The sequence below is a fragment of the Dipodomys merriami genome, unplaced genomic scaffold (genome assembly GCF_024711535.1).
Source record: "Dipodomys merriami isolate MVZ:Mamm:240054 unplaced genomic scaffold, mDipMer1.0.p SCAF_130, whole genome shotgun sequence".
Classification (NCBI taxonomy): Eukaryota; Metazoa; Chordata; class Mammalia; order Rodentia; family Heteromyidae; genus Dipodomys; species Dipodomys merriami.
In genome coordinates, this window is record NW_027202605.1 from 1,214,864 (window position 1) to 1,231,056 (window position 16,193).

General features: G+C 43.7%; 1 protein-coding gene across 1 annotated transcript in view; it reads right to left on the reverse strand.

Annotated features, from left to right (window-relative positions):
- Positions 1-16,193, reverse strand: part of LOC138824966 (polypeptide N-acetylgalactosaminyltransferase 10) — a 251,441-nt gene that overhangs the window by 130,588 nt on the left and 104,660 nt on the right. Inside the window, exons 2-3 of the mRNA XM_070019359.1 lie at positions 11,783-11,885; positions 6,952-7,090 (exon numbers count right to left, since the gene is read on the reverse strand). Coding sequence (XP_069875460.1) covers positions 6,952-7,090; positions 11,783-11,885 — 242 coding nt within the window. The remainder of the gene's footprint in view (positions 1-6,951; positions 7,091-11,782; positions 11,886-16,193) is intronic.

Consider the following 16,193-nt stretch of genomic DNA (forward strand, 5'->3'; position numbering starts at 1 on the left):
GGCACCCGGCTTCATGTATTTTTTCTGTTTTGTTTTGGGCTATTCCAGGCAAGAGGATGGTCCCTGTCCTTCTATCCTGACTCATATTTTATATCTATGTGTACACGTCTATTGGGGCACTTTTACTAATTACACAACAATAAATGTAGCTGATTTAAATTTCTTATGCTGGCAAATTCCTTTTTTCTTTCTTTTTTTTTTTTTAAAAGAATTTGTGTTTAATACACATTTGGCAGAGCTAACAGATTCTAACTGCCTGCATTGTTATTTAAGCTGTAACTTACACAGGTTAGAAAGGTGCTCAAGACAGTCTGTTTTTTCACAATAATGTGTCATGTAAGTCCTTTGGAGGAAATTCAGCACATACCATAAAACCATGTTCATTCATCCACAAGAAAAAAGCAAAAAAGAGCATGTAAGCAGGAATCTGGTAGACAAAGATCCATTCAGATTCAGTCATTATTACTGAAGCTACTCCCACAGAATGAGGAAAACAGGTGAGGATGGCAGATTCATTTCATTACCACTGTGGATAATCTTTACCCAGGAGAAGCTGATCACCCATGAGTGGGGTTTGCAGAGAACCCTGAAGGCTGCAGCCACTTTGCAGATGGGGTTTCCTTATGTCATCAGCCCTAGTCTCTGGAGAAGGCTCCACATTTGGTTGCCAAGCAGCCCAGCAGGGCTCTCTAGAGAGTAGGAAAGTGGGCCACCCCACCAGCCAGTCTGTGCACACTCACTTGGTGGGAAGCACAGAGGGCAAGGCCTGCTCTGAGCCAGCTGGACAGCTCTCACATGCCAGTCCAGCAAGCAGGGGCCAAACTGCCTTGTTTCTGTTCTCCAAGGCGACGTGGTCCCCAGTGCAGCTTCTGCTGCAAGCTGGCACAGACAAAGAGCCCCTCCATCCTGTTCTTGATGTGCTGACGCCAAAATTCAGTTCGAAGGCATAAAATACAAACAAACCTCAGCTCCTGCTGGAGAGGACGTTTAAGCTCAAGGAAACCAAAGGGAGTGATTAGCTCATCTGTTCTTAATTTCATCACACATTCCTGTGGTCAAACTACAGAAAAAAAAAATCCCCTCCTGGAAGAAAGGAAAGCTCTTTTTTTGGGGGGGGGGTCAGTCATGGGGCCTGAACTCTGAGCCTGGGTGCTGTCCCTCAGCTCTTCAGCTCAAAGCTAGGACTCTACCACTTGAACCCCAGCGCCACTTCCAGCTTTTTTTCTTCTGCTTATGTGGTGCTAAGGAATCGAACCCAGGGCCTCATGCATGCAAAGCAAACATTCTACCACTGAACCACCTTCCCAGCCCAAGGAAAGCTCTTTAAGGCATCTGTCAACTCTTTTTCTTTTTTGTTTCAGTCATGGGGCTTGATCTCTGGGCCAGGGTGCTGTCCCTTAGCTCTTCATCTCAAGGCAAGTGCTCTACCACTTGAGTCATAGCACCACTTCTGGTTTTCTGGTGGTTTACTGGAGATAAGAGTCTCACGGACTTTCCTGCCCAGGTTGGCTTTGAACCGTGATCCTCAGATCTCAGCCTCCCAAGTAGCTAGGATGACAGGCGTGAGCCACAGGCACACGGCTTCAACTCATTTCTGAAAAGTCAGCTTCCACATTTGGTGATTCTTTAAAAAAAAAAAAAGCAGGGCACCATTGGATGCTGCTGGGTGGGTGGACAGGCTGGTTATAACAGAGGCACTTGGGGCCTCCTTTGCTGAATTCCCATCTACCACAGGGGCTCCTCAAGCTTATCATTGCTAAGAATTCCTCTGCCAGGCTGATGGAGCCTACAGACATATGCAGTGTAATGTCTACAACATAGAAAATAAAATACACGAAGTTATAAAGGATACTAATCAGACTAGAACCCAGATAGCTTCATTCTTGACTACAATAGTTCCACAGGATTGTTTTTCTGCCCAATGATCTAAAAACATTCTGTCTTTCATTGTCAGTATTTAACAAATGACTTAAGATACTCAACCATTAAAATACGATAATATTGCCCAACTGAACATATGTAAGCTAGTCTAGGCTTAGCTATGATATTTGGAATAAATTTTACTTACAGTATTTTCAATTTATGTTGAATTTGTCGAGACATAACACCATTGGTTTCTTTTATCTTTTTAAACTGTTGCTGGTACTAAGGCTTGAACTCAGGACTTGGAAGTTACCCCTTAGCTTTTGTTTTCAAGATTGGCGCTCTACCACTTGAGCCATAGCTCCCCTTCTAGCTTTTTGCTGGTTAACTGGAAACAAGAGTCTCACAGGCTTTCCTACCCTGGCTGGTTTTGAACCATAATCCTCATATCTCAGCCTCCTGAGTAGCTAGTCACCAGGCACTAAGCCAACTTAGCACCATTGTAAGTTGATAAACAGCTATATATTTGACAGAATAAAAAGGAGGAAAATAGTAATAAACATGTACATCTGTTAACGTGTGATTAATAAAAATCTAGTGATAGTTTTAAAAGCCTCATTCCAAGTGATGACAAGTACAAATGCCATTTTGAAATGTCTTAAAAGTGATGTTTCTATGAGTTACAATGTCACAGGTACTCTGCTGCACATATTAAAACTGAAGGAAGCTGGGTACCAGTGCTCACACCTATAATCCTAGCTACTCAGGAGGCTGAGATCTGAAGATCCAGGTTCAAAGCCAGCTGGACAGGAAAAATCCATGGGATTCATCTGCAATTAACCACCAAAAATGCCAGAAATGAAGCTGTGGCTCAAGTGGTAGAGTGCTAGCGTTGAACACTAAAGCTCATGAAAAGCCTCTAGACCCTGAGTTCATGCCTCAGGACTCAGCAAGGTCATGCATGCATGCACGCATATACATACACACACAATCTAAGCACAACTAAATTTGAGAACTACAGTATCCTAAGAAAAGCAGCTGAGGGCTGGGAAGGTGGCTCAGTGGTAGAGCGTTTGCCTTGCATGCCTGAGGCCCTGGGTTCCATTCCTCAGCACACATAAGCAAAAAGAAAAAAGCCGGAAGTGCTGCTGTGGCTCAAGTGGTAGAGCACTAGCCTTGAGCTGAAGAGCTGAGGGACAGCACCCAGGCCCAGAGTTCAGGCCCCACAACCGGACCCCCCCCCCCAAAAAAAAAAAAAAAAAAAGAAAAGAAAAGCAGCTGAGGTTAGTGCACCAAGTTCTCAGATGAACTTTTCCTAGATCCAGAAAGTTGGAATTAGTGCTGAATTTTTGAACCCCAAGGGGTGCTATTAAAATACAGAGTGACTATCTGAATGCAGAAACCTCAGTGATAGCTGAACTACACTCTCAGACTTAGACGGAAAAAAATGAGGGCTTAATAGTGAAAATGATGAAACAAATCTTTTCTCCAAGTTCTTGGTCCTGTCGCCACTGGGCAAGAGATCTGAGGTCCCAAGCCTAGGTGACTGCTGCCTTTGAGGTAAGCGTCTCGCACTATGTGTTTTCCTCTTCTCCAATGTGGAGATGAAATGAATTACATCAACCTCAATGTATCACTGCAGAAAATAAAGAGGCAATGAGACAAAGCATTTTGTAAATCACCAAAGAGAAAGTCTATACTCCTGCATTGTGTTGACTGAGCTCAGACAGGTATAGACTTCTATCAACAAGTGACTAAGAACACAGATTTTAGAGTGCTTGTTTAACACAAGTGCTGTCATCTTCTATGAATCTATTTTAATTAAACTGTTACAAGAATTATTTTTCACCGGAAGCCAGTGACTCACGCCTGTAATGCTACCTACTCAGGAGGCTGAGATCTGAGGATTGAGGTTCAAAGCCAGCCCAGGCATTGACTCTTATCTCCAATTAACCACCAGAAAACCAGAAGTGGCACTGTGGCTCAAGTGGTAGAGTGTTAGCCTTAAGCTGAAGAGCTGAGGGCCAGCACCCAAGCCCAGAGTTCAAGCCTCACAACTGACAAAAAAAAATATTTTTCTAGGAGCGAGAGGCATAACTCAGCTGAGTAAGATTTGTTTTTCTGACAAGTTCCTGCTTTGGCCTAAATGTCCTGGTTTTGGTTGATTGCTTGGATAAACTTTTAGCCCCTTTCAAATTGGCAAACTGCAAAAGATTGTGAACCTAAATTCTGACAAATCAGAACAATGGGCTATATAATACACTTAGAATAAATTTGGGCAAAATGCCTACCCAGAGCCCTAGCTTACTCAGCTTCTTGTCAGTAGTATGCCTTCTGCAGAAGGAAATTTTGCCTTGTTGAGTTCTCAAGTTAGTGTCCTTATTCTGACTCAATACTCCAACATCACAAGACATTTCCAATCCTTCTCAGTACCACCTACATGGAGAACCAGTTTTGAAATCTGCTGGCCATGGTAGGAGCCAGTGGCTTCTCAACCAGCAGCACCAGCATATTGTGGAAGCTGGCTTTAAGTTCAAGTTCTTAGGCCCCTACAACAACCTCCCAAACGAACTAACTTTGTGGGTGAGGCTCAGTGCCCAGGATTCCAGCAATCTTCAGGCAATTTGAAGTGTGCACCAAGTTTGAGAACTGTTCTAGAATGTCTGTCAGCACCACAGAGCACGTCATGGAAAACACACAGGGAGGTCTAGGGTGCAATTCTGGCTAAAATGGATTTAAGGTCTGGCTCAGTTTCTCAGTCAGCTTGTCTTAACTGAGTTATGACTTTTTTTTGGTTGGTCATAGGGCTTGAACTCTGGGCCTGGGCTCTCTGTCCCTGAGCATTTCAGGTCAAGGCGAGTGCTCTACCACTTGAGCCACAGTGCCACTTCTGGTTTTCTGGTAGTTTATTGGAGATGAGTCTCACAGAGTTTCCTGCCCAAGTTGGCTTTGAACCGTGATCCTCAGAGATCTCAGCCTCCTGAGTAGCTAGGATTATAGGCGTGAGCTACCAGCACCCAGCTGACGCTTATATTTTTTTAATTGATATACATTAAACTGTACATAACAAAAGATTTCATCATGGTATTTCCATACATGCATGTAATGTATTTTTCTCATATCCACCCCTGCCATGTCTTTCTTAAACCCCTCTTCTTTTCCCCACTTTTCCTTCCCTTTCTATCTCTCAAGTAGTCCTGACCCTGGCTGTTTTACTTTACTTCTCCCTAGCTTGCACAAATGGAAGAAAAGATGCATAAAATGCTTTTTGAGACTGACTAATTTCACTTGACATGACAATCCTCAGTTCTCTATCTATTTTCCAGCCAGCAAGTGACATAATTCCATTCTTCTTAATAGCAGAAAAATACTCCACTGTGTATAAATGCCACATTCCCTTCATCAGTTCATTCATCAATGCGACCCTAGGCTGATTTCATAATTTCATGACTCTGAATAGTCATAAACACAAGCACCGAAGGATATCTATAGCAAAGATGACTTTAATTCTGTTGAGGTATATATCCAGAAGTGGAAGCTCCTATTTTTAGTCTTTTTGAGGAACCTCCATACTTGCTTCCATAGTGACTGCACTAATTTATATTCCTACCACCAGTAAATCAGAGTTCCTTTTCCCATTGCATCTTCACATTTATTGTCATTTGTTTTCTTAATGACCTCTATTCTCACCTGGGGTGTTAGGACACTGTGTTAAGCCTCAATTTCTTCATCTGTAAAATGATCGACATTTTAGAAATTTCCTTATTGAAACCTAGTCGACACATAAAAATTGCCTGGCACATACTATCTGTTCAAAGAATGTCAGCTGCCCTTATCATCTTCCTAATTCTTCTGTTTCTCCTCTATCAGTATAATCTGAGATAACAAAAGCAGTACAGGCCTAGAGAGTCAAAGGAAACATGTTTTCCTTATATGTGTAAGCTAAATTTAGCTTACAAACTCGTAAGTAAGGACATTGGGCAGTATTCAAGTGTACACAAATGTATTAACTGAAATCCAGCAGATTCAAGGGAGACCTCAAAATAGTATAATTCCTTAAAAAGGAAAAAAAAAAATCAAGATCCAGCAAAGTAAAACACCAGGAAGCAGGTACTGGAAAGAGATAGGGTAGGGTTGAGGGGAAAGGGTTAGACGAATGCAGAGAGGGAAAACGAAGACAAGAATCCAATATATATCCTATAAAGTGAAGAATAATGAGGAAAGGAGTGGGTAGGAGAGGAATGGATGAAGAATGTTGAAAGGGGTGACATTGATCAAGATATTCATAAACTGCTTTGTTAAATGGCAACTCCTTTGTACAACTACTTAAATAAAAAAAATTTTAAAGTAATAGATTTAAGTAAAGACATCAGAGCTGGGAAGTTGGCTCAGTGGTAGAGCGCTTGCCTAGCATGCATGAGGCTCTGGGTTCGATTCCTCAGCACCACATAAGCAGAAAAAGCTGGAAGTGGTGCTGTGGCTCAAGTGGTAGAGCGCTAGCCTTGAGCTGAAGAGCTGAGGTACAGTGCCCAGGCCCAGAGTTGAGCTCCCACGACCTACAACAACAACAACAACAACAAAAAGACATCATGCATAGAAAAAACAGCATGAAGCTGGGCGCCGGTGGCTTGCACAATCCTAGCTACTCAGGAGGTTGAGATCTGAGGATTGTGGTTCAAAGCCAGCCCAAGCAGGAAAGTCCATGAGACTCTTATCTCCAATAAACCACTAGAAAACTGGAAGTGGCAAAAAAGAAAAAAAACAGCATGAGTGTTGCAAGGGTATCTACAACTGTTCTTTAAATTGAGCTCTGAACTTCTCTGGGGGCCAAAGGAAAAGGTGAAATGCAGAGATCACGTCGTTCTCTGATAATATGAAGGAGAGGGGCTCTTCTGGAATAAACGCCTTCTGTTTGTTATATCAACTCCAAATTCTAGGAGAATCTGATCACACCCGTCTCTGTGATATGGGGTGGGCGGTGAGGGAGTCTCTCCAGCAGTACTTCATGTACCCACTTCATTCATTAATTCTCAAACCAGAGCCATGGGCAAACTCTTTAGATACCAAAAAAGGAGCTGTTCTACTCACTTTGGGTGCCGAATATCAGGCAGAGAGCGATTCAGGGAGATCTTGTCACTGACGTAGATGTTAAATCCATTTTCTCGGTATGCCTGGTCCCCTCTCTCAGCATCGGTCATGGGAAAAGGTCTCCCTTGTTCTCCGTTTCCTAGAGGCACAGAGCAAAGTCAGTGTTACCTGGCATGTGTGAGGGCACTGTGAATGGAAAGGGAAGGAAACATGAAAATGTGACTGTTTTCCACAAAAAGGAAGGCCTATACTTCATTACAGCATAGCTCCAGGTCTTGCTGGAGGGACTGAGAGATGGAGAAGGAAACTAGCATTTATATAACTAACCATGGTCCTGTCTTGTACTTTACAGATCTTGCTGTCCTGTAATCTCCATGGAATCCCTGTACGGTAGACATGAGAGAGGTTGTATTCCACATATGAGTAGACTAAGACTCAGATTATAGAAGCAGTGGTGTGTGTCAAAGCCCAGGCCTCCTCCTCCAATCTCTCTCGAGCCCAAACACCTGTCCCTCAAGTCTGATCACCTGGAGAGGAGGCCAGGTCCACCTCTGAGCTGACTGACCTCCAGAAAATCACACTGGCTCTCTGAGGTACACAGTGTCACCCTTTGAAACCCACAGTGTGTTTGAGTCAAATGAGAGGTTAAGACAGGTAAATGCTTTTGTGTGAATGATAAATCATTCTAAAGAAATACAAAGACTACGATGACTACTCTATATGTAAATCCAAATTGCCACAAATGCTATATAAAACTGCTTTGACTGGGCTGGGAAGGTGGCTCAGTGGTAAGAGCACTTGCCTTGCTCAAGGTCCTGGGTTCGATTCCTCAGCACCACATAAGAAAAAAGCTGGAAGTGGCGCTGTAGCTCAAGTGGTAGAGTGCTAGCCTTGAGCTGAAGAGCTGAGGGACAGCGCCCAGGCCCAGAGTTCAGGCCCCACGACCGGACCTCCCCCCCCTCCCCAAAATGCTTTGACTTTGTTAAAGTCAACATATGAAGAGCTGTCTATCTCCCCTAAGCCAAAATTACATGGAAAGTGTTGCTTTGAGTCAGATTTGAGTGGATAAAAAGTACTAGCAGTTGTTCATGTTTGTAATCCTAGCTATTCAGGAGGCTAAGATCTGAGGGTCATGGTCCAAAGCCAGCCTAGGCAGGGAAGACTGTGGGACTTTTAACTCCAATTAACCAGGAAATGGGAAGTAGAGCTGTGGCTCAAAAGGGTAGAGCACTAGCCTTGAGCAAAAGAGCTCAGGGATAACACCAAGGCCCTGAGGTTCAAGCGCTCTAACCACTACCACCACCAACAAAAAACACTAGCTTTCCACTTTCTGCTCTATGGGGGAAAGAATCCATGATGTTTCAGAAAAAATTGTCTCTGGGTTTCCAAAAACCTTGTGGTGACTGGGATTTGTATCATGAATTCTGCAAAGTTGGCCCAAGAATCCACACAGGTGGTAACACAACAGCTGCTTAAAATCATTCTGCTTTGTTGGGATGATAATCCCAACAAAAGCTTGGTGACTTTGAAGAGGGCCTTCGAATCTACAGGGACATAGTTGAGGTTGGAGCATGCACAGATGTTGAGGGAAGTGGACAGATGCTAAGGAAAAATCATGCATGCTCAGGATGCAGAAAGTTCAGTGTCATCTTGCAGATGCATTCCTTTTTCCCCTACCACTGCCCAGTTTCTGCTATTGGCATGCCACCTTTCAACAAATCTCAAGTTTTTTTTTTAATTAAATATATTTTTTATTGTAAAGATACAGTACAGAAGGGCTAGAGTTACATGAGTAAGGTAATGAGTACATTTCCTATCGAGCATTGTTACCCCCTCCTTTGTTTTTCCCCTACTATCCCTTCCTCTCCCCACCTCCACAACTCCTCCCTCCCCCACACCAAGTTGTAAAGTTTGTTTTCAACAGTGTCTTGTACATCTCATTGCTACGATGGGTCAACCCAAATCTCAAGTTTTAACTTTCTGCTTTAAATTAAGCACACTGACTTATACTTCACTTTGGGTTACCATTTGCTTTTTGTGTGTGTGGGAGATTTTTACAGAATAAAGGGCAAGAACACAGCAGATTACACAAGGATGGGAAGATGGATCACTGGTAGAGTGCTTGCCTTGCATGCATGAGGCCCAGTGTTTGATTCCCCAGAACCACATAAGCAAAAAGAAAAAAAGCCAAAGTGGCACTGTGGCTCAAGTGGTAGAGCGCTAGCCTTGAGCTGAAGGGCTAAGGGACAGCGCCCAGACCCAGAGTTCAGGCCCCACAACTGGACCCAAACAAAACAAAACAAAACAAACAAACAAAAAAAAAAACCCACAGGATTGAGGGCTTTAAGACCTAATTTCCCTCAACCAAACTGGGTAAACACTTTCGTTTCTGAATTTTTTTTTATTGATTTCTTTATTTTTGACCACGCTCGGTCAAAACCACTTGTAATAAATCCACAAATAAGGTCAGCTGACTGTGAATGCCTCTGCTGGCTGGGAAGGTTCAAACAGAGAGGCGAGCTATGGCAATGAGTACTCCAGTTCAGCCTGCCATGAGAAAGACCTTACTCTCCATCACTTGTACTGCTGCCCTGAAAGACACAATGACAAGTGCGTGGGAAAGATTCCCCCAGGAGCATCAGAGCAACAAGCAGGAAGAGAAGACCTCAGTGTGTACTCAGAAGCAGGCTGCTGAAGGACCGTGTAGGGGGGATTCAGAGTTCAAGCCCTGAAGCTGGGCACATTGGAACATGTCTTCACATTTGTCAGTCTCAGGATTTTGCCCTTTGTATGTCAATTAGAATAGGAACCTTCACTGCAATGATTTAGAAGGTCATTTAATGCAAGATACCTGGCATGCACTTAGCACTCAACAAACATTATATCATCATCATCATCATTATTATTTTGAGTGAGTCAGGGTCTCACTATGTCGCCATGGTTGGTTTGGAACTCTCTATATAGGTTAAACTTAATCAAATTCACTATCTTCCTACCTCAGCCTCCTGAGTGTGGATTATAGGCACATGCCATTCCAACCTGTTTGTTCTTTTAATGTCTCCATTGCTGTTCGGCCAGTTAGCCTAGCATTCTAATAATTCTAGTACAACTGTCTGGCAAACCAGCTCTTTGAAAAATGTCTTTTTCTTATGCATCTTGTGCCTTCCCCAATACCCACTCCTCCCACCGTACTTCATATCAAATTACTGGCTTACAGAAAAATGCATAGCATGTCTTTAGACTTCCTGGATCATCATTTAAATTACTATACAGCTCCCTCAGATCCTGTAGTAAGCTGAGTTTGTCATGACACAATTTAGAGAGAAAAAAAATCAGTAGTGAGGATTCCTTTAACTGACATCAATATGAATGAAACAACAATTCTTTCAGGTTCTACAGAAGTTTCCAGTAGAGCAAAGCTTCATCTACCCACCGTTTCATTTCTTTTTCTTTTCTTTTCTTTTCTTTTTTGCCGGTCATGGGGCCTGAACTCTGGGTCTGGGCGCTGTCCCTCAGCTCTTCAGCTCAAGGCTAGCGCTCTACCACTGGAGCTACAGCGCCACTTCCGGCTCAAACCCAGGGCCTCATGCTTGCAAGGCATGCACTCTACCGCTGAGCTACCTTCCCAGCCTCAGTTTCATTTCTTTTACCATAACAATATCCCAAGGTTGCCCAGGAGAGAAGCATGAGCCCCACTGACAGATGGGGAAACTGAGGCTCATGAAATATGGCCTCATCAGATGGTACATGGCTGGTAAGTAGCTTAAATGCTGATCTAACTCTATCACGGCCTTACGCAGATGAGTCTCATATAGACTTTTTTAAGCATTTTTTTAATTAACTTACATTAGTTATACAGAGGGAAACTGCATTATTAAATTTCCACATTTACAATATACGCCAAGCAATCTCATCCTCCCTATCACTTTCCCTTCTCTATGTAAGTTTTTGTTGCTATTTTTGTGATGGCACTGGAGCTTGAACTCAAGGTCTGGGTACTGTCCCTAAACCTTTTGGCTCAAGAATGGTGCACTACTATTTGAGCCACAGCTCCAGTTTTGGCTTTTTGGTGGTTAGAAATAAGAGTCTCATTGATTTTCCTGCCTGTCTGGCTGTATACTGCAATCCTCGGATCTCATCCTGGTCCCTCACCTGCCTATAGTTTTGTACCACCTTATCCCAGCCCTTCCACATTCTCCAGCCTAATAGGAATGGTTCTAAAAAATAATTAGTCCAGAGAGACTCCAGCTGACTCTCATTAAATTCATTAGTGTTATGCAAAGACCAATTCTACTTTCCAGACCTGGGATCGAGTCTCAGGTGGGCCTTGTCCTGACTGTGTGACTGAAGGATGATAAATGATAAATGTGCTTCTCTGAGTTACAGTCCCCCCTCCCTTATTGAAAAGCTAATCAACTCTTATTACAGGTTGAGCCAGGGGTACACACAGAACCAGACGTGGCTCTTGTTCACCCCAGGTAGCTTTTAATATTGCTCTGTCTGTTAGTGGTAAGGATTCTACATGGTGGAGACTTTTGCCATCACTCAGTAAAGATGGCAGGACAAAGGCCTGGCCTGATGATATGCATGGGAGCAGGGTGGCAAGAGCTAATGGGGAGGGCGGACCAGGAACCAGGGAGAGAGATGGTGGCAGACAAGAAGTTACCAAGAGGGCTAGACGCCCTGCTAATACACACACACACACACACAGACACACAGACACACAGACACACAGAGACACACACACACACACACACACACACACACACACACACACACACACACAGTGCCCACACCTCCAGGGCACCCGTGGACAGTCCTGCCCTCGTACCTACGCGCTGAGCATCCCTCCTGATGGCCTCCTTGTCATGCCAGTCCTTCAGCGTCTGCCCACCGCCCGGGAAAAGTGGCTTCTTTGGTCGACTGTGGAAGCCCTTAAGAGGGGAAAAAGACAAAAAGTGTGAAAAAGAAAGGGGAAATGAGGTCAGGGACACAGCCCCAGAAAGGACACTGCATGAGGGGGCTTTGGGTTTGGATGGAAGGTCCGTCACCCACCCGTCCTCCGTGTTTGACACAAGCCAGCAAGTTGTAGACTTGAGCCAAGTGGGGTAGATGCCAGGACTGCTCATCTTGAGCATGCCTTTACCTGTCTCAGTATCAGGGTTTTCCCTCTGTACGTTATCTGGAGGTCCAGAAAGAAGACAGAAGCTCAGCGTCTACCTTTGAGAAATCCACCAACCAGCAAGGAAGATAAGAGATGGGCTCATTATTTTCTCCCCAGGGGAGAAAGTGCTAAGTGTAGTGTTCCCCAACAGAATTAAGGGATGGGCAGGTAAGCAATCTGAAATGTTTTACTTTCCACATTAAAGAAGGGGAGGGGAGAGGAGAAGGGAGGGAAGAGAAGAGCAATGAAAAGGAGAGGGGAGGTAAGGGGAGGGAAAGGAGAAAATAATGGGAGGTATAGCACATGCCTCAAATCCCAGCATGTAGGGTTATTAGGCAGAAGGATTGTGAGTCAAGGCTAGACTAAACTACACAGTGGGACCCTACCGAAAAAGCAACCAAACACAAAGGAACAGCCACAGTTAGGTTAGTAACCTATTTAATTCAGCCCAGGATAGTCCATCTAAAACATTTTCATTTCAACAGGTAATCACTATAAAAAATTAGGGAGATATTTTATATTCCTTTTTTTTGGTCTGTTATCTTTTGGGAACCAAGGTTTCAAAATCCACTGTGTATTTTACAGGTATGTTTGTCTCAGGGCAGAGTCATTTCCAGGGTTCTGGAGCTGCAAGTAGCTAGTGGCTAGGTTACTGGCCTGGACAGAGGACGTGACTTCTTAGGAGAACAGTCTATAGAAGCTGCTACAGGTGTTATGGTTTGAGTGCACATTTAGGCACTGGACTGTGCTCAAGCAAGGAGAAATTGGAAGCAGGAAAGGCAGAAAGCCTGGGTACAGACTTGGTGATAAAAGAAAGAACAGCAGAGCTGTTTATGGCCTGAACAGAAGCAGCTCTGGGAGGAGAAGTAGCAGTTGGATCTTGCTCAGGTGGCATTTATTAAATGTCTGAGGAAGTGAGCCCACCCTGGGGGGGCCCCATTATGAAATGTCTTCCCTAATTAAAAGGAGGCTGCATTCCTTTGTGGAGGGTCATCAGAATGAGCCTGCTGTTTTCCCATGCCAAGAATCATGTGTAGCTGGGTCCCCAGTGTCTAATGCTATAATCCTAGCTTCTCAGGAGGCTGAGATTTGAGGATTGAGGTTCAAAGTCAACCAGGGAAGGAAAGTCCATAAAAGGCTCATTTCCAATTAACTACTAAAAAGCCAGAAGTAGAGCTGTGTGCTAGCCCTGAATGAAAAAGCTAGAGGATAGTGCACAGTCCCTGAGTTCAAGACCACACACACACAAACACATGTACAAACACACACAAATTACAGGTAAAGACTCCTCCCCTAGGCATAGAGCGTTGCCAAGATAACACTGCTAAGAGTGGCTATTACATATCTTCCATATGTGGGTACCTGAGACCATCTTTCTAGATCACCTGGCCCAAATGAAAACTCACAGCCTGAAGAAGAACAGAGTCCTATTTCCTACATAAATTAACAACAAAGACCTGTATGCTAGAGATCAGTGCTGACAAGAAACCAACCCAGGTCTGTTGAAGTCTCTGCATGATCCTTGCATTAGCCGATTTTGTAAGATCCTTTTAGCAGGCCTCTGTACCCTCTCACTCCCATAGACCTCTCTGAACTGCAACAAGATAATCCTGAAAGTTGGAGAACTAGATGTCTTGATCAGATAAAGAAAAACAAAACAAAACAAAGCCCAAGTGCCTACAGGCCCTTAGAGATCAGAAGGTAAGCTGAGAAGTCCTGAAAGAACCATACAATGGTTCAGGGGTCTCAACCATGTTAGCCGCAATTCCACAATTCCACCTGGAGTGCTGCTGTGGAAAGGGGGCAAGGGGAACAAGACTGGCTCACCTAAATCAGAACACCAGTGTCACCGCTTCCTAAGCTGTGGATTTCCTTTGAAATTTTCCTCATCTAAATACAAAGAAACAAACAGATATCCCTGTGTGTCAGACAAAGAAATCAACCTTTGGGGTAAGTCAGGACCTGTTCAAGCAGTATTCTGATTCCATGGTTGATGTCTTAACAGCCTAGTGGCATTTCAAAGTTTTTATTTGTTTTGATTTGGTTTTCTATTCCAGCTTGGAAAAGATAGGAGGTGATATGGTTCTATCAAGATGTTTGGTTTCTTTGGAAAAACCCAAAGAGGTATCAGTCTGTGCATTGATTGGCCCCTTACTTGGGCTAAGAGTTTATCTTTGCACAGTCCTCAAAATTCCTTATCACCTCCCTTGGATCTCAAGTCCCATCTGTGTTACCAGCCTAAGTGACTGCAACATGCTCACACAGGTGCTGTAATGGATCCTAGATAGGGAAAAGTAGAAACTGCATGGTGGTAAGACACCTTGGAAGGTCACATCAGAGATTATCTGGTTCTCCAAGGTTCTAAAGGTGAGTATGAGTGCCAACAGTAAAAGACATGGGAGAATTCAGAGATCTGCCTACGATAGAGAAGAAAATCAGAAGTAGGATTAGTGTCTGGATGAAACACCTGGAAGATGTCAGGAGGCCAGGATGGGACGTTTGATTGTTCCTCAAGATGCTCTTCGACTTTGAAACTGCAGTACCATCCCATGAGATTTTGTTGATGCAGATTATGAATACAGGCTTGGGGTAGGAAGCTAGCCTTCATTCCTTTTTTTTTTTTTTTTTTTTCAGACAGTCTCAATGTATTGCTATGGCTGGTTTCAAACTTACTATAGAGTCAGAGCTGGCTTTGAACTTGTGATCCTCCTGCTTTAGTCTAATAGTTGGGATTACAGGTGTACATAAGGACAACTGGTTGAGATTCTGCATAGTGGGGGGAGGGTGTGCCAGTACTGGAGATTAACTCAGGGCTTTTTACTCTCCCTTAGCTTTTTGCTTAAGGATAGTTTAAGCCACATCTTCATTTCTAGCTTTTCGAGTGGCTAATTGGAGATGAGTCTCATGGACTTTCCTGCCCGGGCTGGCTTTGAACTGCGATCATCAGCAAGGTGCTGCTGATACTGCTGGTTCGCAAATAACACCGAGTAGAAAGGATTTACTTTTTTTTTTTTTTTTTGGTCAATTGTGGGGCTTAAGTTCAGGACCTGGGCACAATCCTTGAGCTCTTATGCTCAAGGCTAACATTCAGCCACTTTGAGCCACTGCTCTACTTCTGGTTATCTGGGGGTTAATTGAAGATAAGAGTCTCTCAGACTTTCCTGTTCAGGCTAGCTTTGAACTGCGATTCTAAGATCTCAGCTTCCTGAGTTGCTAGGATTACAGGCATGAGCCATGAGCCCCCAGTTTAGGATTACCTTTAAAGAACACCCCCAGTGTATCAAGTTCCATGGAGAACACACACTTGTGACAGTCTTCTGATCCTTACTGAGGGACTGAGGTACACAACAGGTGTGACCTCACAGAAGTAAGTTCTTTGAGGATTGTTCTCAAAATGCAATGTGATACTCTACTGACAGTGGAGATGTAAGAATCCAAATTCCTGCAATTTTCACAACAACCTCCACTGCTTCTGCCTGAATGATGTGTTGCCTACCTGCCTTCCTTTTTACCTGCCTTCTTTCTTGCTTTTCCTAACTCTCTGCTCCCTACACCTCCTCCTGTCCTCCCTCCTGGATCAGCAGAAGTCTCGGTCCCCACATCTTCCTTCAATGTCCTGGCTTTATCAAATGTTCATTCCTAGGCCAGTATCTGGTTCTTGTTAGACCCTAGACAGCTAGTCTGTTGGACAATAGAAGTTAGAATCTTTTCTGTAAAAGTGGCTGTTTCACACAAGCACTATCATTTTAAGGGTGGCTATCACCTTAAAAGAAAACTATTCTAATTAAGCCACATCCTATTAAAAAGAATTGTTTTTCTAAAAGATGCTGGAAGCAAGGCCACAGTGGGAGAGTGCCAAAGCCACCAAATGTTTTTCTGCTAAGGTCCTGCTTTCCTCAGGTGTCCTCATTTTGGTTGACTGCATGGGTAAACTTTTAGCCATTCACACAAATACATTGTGACTCTAAGTTCTGACTCATTAGCACAAAAGGCTACAATAGTATAAGGGATAAAGTCTAGGTGGAGCGCCTGTCCAGTGCATTTGCTTAACTGGTTTCCTGTCAGTAGCACCCTTTTC